The sequence below is a fragment of the Camellia sinensis genome, chromosome 2 (assembly GCF_055761805.1).
Source record: "Camellia sinensis isolate YWXY chromosome 2, ASM5576180v1, whole genome shotgun sequence".
NCBI classification, from domain to species: Eukaryota; Viridiplantae; Streptophyta; class Magnoliopsida; order Ericales; family Theaceae; genus Camellia; species Camellia sinensis.
In genome coordinates, this window is record NC_138962.1 from 44,678,610 (window position 1) to 44,685,698 (window position 7,089).

The window sequence follows — 7,089 nt, forward strand, 5'->3', positions numbered from 1 at the left end:
AGGCATTTTTGGCTTATAGGGAATGCTCCAATTTGTTACACAAGGATATGTGGGCCTCTATCTTGTTGCCAAGAGAGCTCTTTATCAGTACTTTGAATCTTCGAGCCTACAAATGCATATTTGAATGTCCTTCCCAATTTGCCAGGCAATTTGGGCTTACTCAAGGAATTCCTGTTCCTCTCTATAGCCTCTCCAATACCAATCTCACAGTCAGAGACCTGAAGGTACCCAAAACTAAATTGGAGGAAGCAACATTTAAATTGCTACAAGAGTTGAGTGAGTTTCAATTTATCCCCTTTATCCCATATGACACAGCTTTGAGAAGATTTCAAAGTTGGTGGACAGCCAATAGAGAGGTGCTCCTGGCAATACCTCCCAAAGATCTGCTAGTGGGACTAGGTGTGACCTCTCAAGCCAAACCAAAAAAGACTGGGACCACTATTACTATCTCTACTACCCTTGCTATCCTAGCTCCTACTCTTGCTACCACAGAGACTATTCCCAATGCCTCTCCTCCTCCTCCTAGAATCATCAAGGCTGCTGCGAAGAGAGGCATGCATTTTTTTTTCCTTCTCTTCTCTCTATGATACTTATAATGCCTTGCTTATCTACTTACGGCTTTCTTTTGATGTAGGTGCTTCACAAGTAGACTCTTCTCAAAGGGTTCAAGCCCTAAGCATTCTTAAAGACAAGCAACAACAACAAAAGAAGAGAAAACGTGTGCTTGATCCTGAAGAAGAGAAAGTACCTAAAGAAACACCACTTAAGAGAAAGAAGAAAATAACAGTCTCCCCTTTTGATTTCAATGATGACCCTACTTATTAGGCAGCCGCCAAGGTAGTAGAGAGGAAGCAATCCAAGGAATTAGTGGTTTTCCAGAGATATGAGAAAAAGAGGCAGTAGTAGATATTAAGGAATGAAGCTGCTGCTGCTGTTGATACATTTCAAAGGGAAACTATAAAGAGGCAACAAATTGCTGATCATTATGTCCTTCGCAGTTCTCCAACTATTACCACCACCACTTTCAAGGCTAGTAATTTCCTTTAGTTTCTATAATAATTTCCTTTCCCAAGTTTTCAGCAATAAAACTTAATATTGCTTCTTATTTCTTATCTTGCAGCAACAGTTACCCCACTTCCTCCTTCGATAATGGCTTCTTCAATCTTATCTGAAATTGAAAGACCATTAGAGGCAACCTCGAAAAGGAGGAGGAAAATCAACACCAAAGTGCCCTTAAGTGTAGAGCCCATCCAAACAATACTTCCACTTCCTGGCTCTACACTTTCCATACTTTTTTTGAGGCAAGGCATTCCTATTTCTTTATCCCTGGGCTTAACTCTCAGCCCAATTTACTTTCCCTGCAATCATGGTTGCTCCTTCATCACCTGAGAAGGCCCAGTTATCACATCATCAATGATAGCTAGTGCTTTTAGAGAAAATACTAGTAGCTTACCAATTTCTTCTTCGCCACCACCATCTAGCTCCAGTCCATCTTCCCTTGATTTACTGGCGGCCAGGACTATGGACACTGCCAAGGACACTTCAACCTCCTCTCATATCCCTATGCAACCATCTCTTCTAGACCTCTCTATACCTCCAATGTCAGTGGAAGAGATAGACATTTTTGAAGCTCGGCTAGCTAGCCTTTTTAACACACCTTTAACCACTCCAGCAGCCAGCAGTGAAACTGAGCCATTGGCCCTTGTTGACTCCTTGGAAATTTTTGAGAGCTCTCCAACCATCAGCAGGGTCTTCTTGCCTCCATTAGACTTAGGCACTTGTTTGGAATTGCTGACATCATTTTCAAGGATCCTATTCGAAGCCTTACAAAGACCTGTACTTAAAAATGGTTTCCTCCAATGCTGCAAAGTCATTGAGCAATCCAACATGGCCATTTCGAGCCACTTATCCCAAGCAACAGCTACCATAGATTTCTATGTTTTGTCACATTGCTAAAGCTACAGAGGAGAAGCTATTAAAAGACAAGGAATTTGTTTCCCATATACATACTGAAGTATCTAAATTGAAGGAACAACATTTCTCTACTTCTTAGTTGCCCATTCAACCCTTGGAGAAAAAGGCCCAATTAGAAGAGGAGTTAGCAACAGTTAACCTAGCCTTGGATCGAATTACTACAAAGCTGCAGCTTACCAATCAAGGGCTAGCTGACCGTAGGCAAGACATAGCTACAGCCATTCAGTTGTTCCCATCCCTTAGGAGTAGAGAATCAATTATATGGAACAACTAAAGCATTGTACTGATTTTTAGGCCAATCTATGGTTGCATGTATTTAACTATTTATGAAATGAAATTCTTATTTATTACTTGAGTATTTTCATGCTTCTTTGTTTAGCATTTCTCACACTTCTTATGTTTCCCACACAGTTGGTTGATAAGGTTTCAAATACCTACCATTGATTTTCTTGGGATGTACATAACCATTTTAATTTTTCAGATGGTATGCTCCCCCAGGTAAAACTCTATGGACTTGATATGGTCTTTCCCAATTGGGTGACCACTTACCAAATTTATGACTTTTAATTCATATTAGGAGTATTATTTTCCACACCAAATCACCTTCATTAAAGCTAATATGCTTAACCTTCTTATTATAGCTTTTGGTTGTCTTTGTCTTTTGGAACAGAATATTGTTTAATGCTAGAATTCTAGTTTCATCTATGTTCTCTAACCCCAAGAACATGCTCTGATGATATTGCTCAGAAGTTAACTGGTCCTAGCATTTCACCCTTAAAGACCTAATGTTAATCTCCACAGGCAGCACTGCATCATGCCCATATATCAAAGCATAAGGAGTGACTCCAGTACTTGATCTTGGAGAAGTCCTGTAACCCATAATACATCCAACAACAAGTTATGCCAATCCCTAGGATTATTTTTCACAACTCTTTGTATTCATTTCTTCAAGGACTTGTTAGATGATTCTGCCTGACCATTTGCTTGTGCATAATAAGGGGTGGAATTAATAAGACTAATTCTAAATTCTGCTGTGAAAGACTTTACTATCTTTCCATCGAATACAGTCCCATTATCTATAGTTATGGTCTGTGGGATGCCAAATCTGTGAATCAGGTCTTTAATAAATCTAATAACTTCAATTTGATCTATAGCCTTATATGGTTTAGCTTCGACCTACTTAGTGAAGTAATCTGTGGCCACTAGGATGAAACAATGATACTTCAAAGAGGGTGGATGTATTTTCTTTATCATATCCATGGCCCAACGTCTAAATGGCTAAGGCTTCACAATTGCATGCAGATTAGTTATTGGTATATGTCTTATCATGCCATGTTTTTGGCATGCCTGGCAACCTCTAGCATACTCTATACAATCTTTAAGGATGGTTGGCCAATAGTAGGAATGCCTTTGAAGCAACCACCTCATCTGTACCCTAGGCTGATGGGGATCACAAATGCTTTCATGGACTTCAGTCATGGTTGTCAATGCCTCCTTCGACCTTAGACATTCTAATAACAACCCATCTGCTCCCCTTTTGTAAAGAGCATTACCGTACACTATGCATTGCATAGACTGCAATTTAATCTTTTTGCTGGCCTTCGAAGATGGGCCAGTTAAGTACTGCATGATCGGATGCCTCCAATCTTGATCCTGTAAGTCATTATGATTGGCTTCCAACACCACATTTTTTTTAGCTAAAATGTGGTATTAATTTTTGATATGTTGCTTGACTTATGTTCAATTAAGTGTCATCACTCCTTCTAAAATTTGAAGCCCTTTGAGCTACATCATTGGCTTTGTTATTCATGAACCTTGGGATATAAGTTACATTTGTTATCTGAAACTGAGAAAGCAAATGTAATGCAACAACATAATATGGTAACATGCTTACACTATGACATTTGAAAATTCCTTTCAGTTGGTTGACTACCAATTAAGAATCTCCAAATATATCAACTGTATGAGCTTGTAATCCAGTAAGCATTTCCAGCCCTATTATTAAAGCTTCATATTCAGTTTGATTATTGGAACAAGTAATTCCATCAACCCTGAAACCGTGTGTGGTTTCTACCCCCTGTGGTGACTTAATTACAACACCAATCCCAATCAGATCATTGTCCTTTAATCCATCGAACCACATCTGCCATGGCTCAAAATGGACCACACCAAGATCCATTATCTCCTAGCTTTTCTGTTTGACATGGATGATCTGCCAAGAAGTTAGCCAAACTTGTCCTTTTACTACCTTTTAGGGAACATATTCTAGATGAAATTCTGACAAAGCTAATATCCATTTGCCAATTTTTCCTCTCAACATTTGTCTAGATAACATATACTTAACTAGGTTTGTGGTTGCAATTACCAAGACAACAGTAGGCAAAAGATAATATCTCAATTTCATTGCTGCAAAGTACAATGCAAGGCACAGCTTTTCTACAGCTGAGTATTTACATTCACAAGAATTTAAAAACCTACTAAGGTAATAAACTGCTTGCTCCTTGCTTTCTTCATTGTCTTGGACTAGAAAAACTCCCAATGAATCTTTTGCTACAGCAATGTATAACTTCAAAGGTTTGTCGCTCTTTGGTGGCATCAGCACTGAAGGCTTGGCCAAGTAGGCTTTATTCCTTCAAAAGCAGTTTAATGTTCTACTGTCCACACAAACTCCTCTTCATCTTCCAACTTTAACAAAGAAGAAAATACTTTAATTTTCCCTGCAGCGTTAGAAATAAATTTTCGAAGAAAATTAACCTTACTAAGGAACTTTTGCATTTCTTTCTTACTTGATGGAAGCTTAGCCTTAATGATGGCTTTGGCTTTATTCTGATCAATTTGTATTCCCTTCTTGTGCACTACATAGCCCAAGAAATTTCTAGCTGATACACTAAAAGCACATTTGAGAGGATTAAGCTTTAACTTAAACTTTCTCATTCTTTCGAAAGCTACTACCAAGTGAACCAAGTGTTCCTCCATGGACTGGGACTTTACAACAATATTATCAATGTAACACTCTAGGTACCCTCCAATAAGATCATGAAAGATAGCATTCATTGCCCTTTGATACGTTGCCTCAGCATTCTTTAGACCAAATGGCATTTTTACCCATTCAAAGGTACCAATATTCCCAGGACACATGAATGTTGTCTTGTGGACATCCTCCTCTGCAATACAGATCTGGTTGTAACCAGAATGCCCATCCATTATAAACAAAATCTTGTGCCCTGCTGAACTGGCTACTAATAGATCCACTATAGGCATGAGGTATTCATCTTTTGGAGTTGCCAAATTCAGATTTCTAAAATCAATGCACACCCTCATCTTGCCATTCTTTTTAACCACAGGCACAATGTTTGACAACCATTCAACATACCTGGCTGTTCTAATGAAGCCTACTTTAAGGAGTCCAGTTTCCTCCTTCACTTTCTGAACCACTTCAGGGCTCATCTGTTTTAGGTTCTGTTTGTGTGGTTTGAAGTTAGGTTTCATAGGGAACCTACGTTCCACTAATGACCTATCCAATCCTAATAGTTCATTATATGACCACGCAAAACAATTCCTATATTTCTTTAGGACTATCAACAACTGGTTCTTGTCAAGAGAACTTAACCAAGCACTGATATAAGTGGGTTGTTGTGCAGAACCTTCCCCTAAATTGACTTCTTCCAAGGGGTCCTGTACTTGAGCACTTACTAATGCTTCTCCTTTGACTTCTTCTGCCTTCGAAGCCACTTTTTTGCTTTGTTCTACTCCCACTTTCTCTGGTTCAACATCTTTACCCTCTTCCTCATAGACAAAATCTGTCCTTAAGGCTTCTTCTTCCTATATTTCCCGGACTTTTTTTTCGATGTCCAATGCACAGTGCTTATCAAGGGTCAAAGGCCTGACTTGTTATTGCTCCTGCTTACAGCCAACCACCATAGCTTCCCTCTCTTGTTTCTGAACCTTCTGGACTATTGATTTTAAGTCTAATGCTGAAAACTTGACTAAAGCTAAGGATATGGCTTCTTGGGTCTCATCTTCTTACTTACAACCAGGCATCATTGTTATCCTTGGCAACGAACTCTTCATCAGCACTTTCCTGCACTAAGTGCTTCAAGTGTGCTACTTCCTCATCAGCCGTCACTTTGGCTATTTCATTAGGTTTCCTCAATATACTGAGTGGTGTCACTCATTCAGTATATAACTTGGCCTCCGCAAAGTTAGCACAAGCAATAAAGGGTTGAGGGTCTGCGTTGATCTCCTTTGTCTCTCCATTACATAGGATCATCATTATTTTCTAATGTAGAGATGAAGGCACACATTTGTTGGTGTGGATCCAATCCCTGCCAACTAAAGCATTATATTTGGCATTACTATCTATAACAAAGAATGCCGTCATGCAATCTCTGGTTCCCATACTCAAGTTGATGGGCAAGATGTCTTGAGCCATCTGCTTATCCCTAGCGAAGCCAGTAATGGTTGTGCTGGTTGAGATTAATCTAGGGTTTCTTTTCCCCAATTTCTTCAAAGAGAACTTCAGAAGCAGGTTCACTACTGCCCCATTATCCACTAACACCCTGTTTAATTGTATCCTATCGAAGTAAGCCTTGATATATAAGGGCTTAACGTGCTGCATCATAGATATTGTAGGATACTTGAAAGGATATGAGAGATTAATACTCACCTCCTCACTTTTATCTTCAGTTTCCATTGGTATAGCCACTTCACACTCATCTTGAATCATGATAGCCTGTGATTCTTCACTAGAAACTGGAATAGGGTCATCTTCCTAACCTTCTTGGTCTCCATCTTCAGCCTGGAACTCCTGTGGCAATATATATACCATATTTACTGACACTGGAGGAAATGAGCCAAACTGAACTGTTGGCTACACTTGTTTCTTTTCCAAACTAACTTGTTCAGTTATTTCAAAAGCATCCTCCATGTTGCACTATGGTACTTTAGTACTGGTGACTTCTTTCAAATCAACTCGTTTGTGGTCTGCTCCTGTTGACTTTTCGGCCAAAAAGGTCTATTCAGCCATGAAGGCCTCAAACATCTCATTTTCAGCCATTTCTTTCCTTTGGACTAGTTCAACTTCTCTTTTTATCTCACTGTCACTTTCCATCAAGG

General features: G+C 39.3%; 1 protein-coding gene across 1 annotated transcript; it reads right to left on the bottom strand.

Moving 5' to 3' along the window:
• Window positions 1-3,910: 3,910 nt before the first annotated feature.
• LOC145813405 (uncharacterized) lies at window positions 3,911-6,667 on the bottom strand. Its single transcript, XM_082908743.1, has 4 exons — window positions 6,275-6,667; window positions 5,290-5,796; window positions 5,080-5,151; window positions 3,911-4,117 (listed from the first exon to the last, which is right to left on the bottom strand). The coding sequence occupies exons 1-4, from the start codon at window positions 6,665-6,667 to the stop codon at window positions 3,911-3,913; spliced, it is 1,179 nt and encodes a 392-aa protein (XP_082764869.1).
• Window positions 6,668-7,089: the final 422 nt, after the last annotated feature.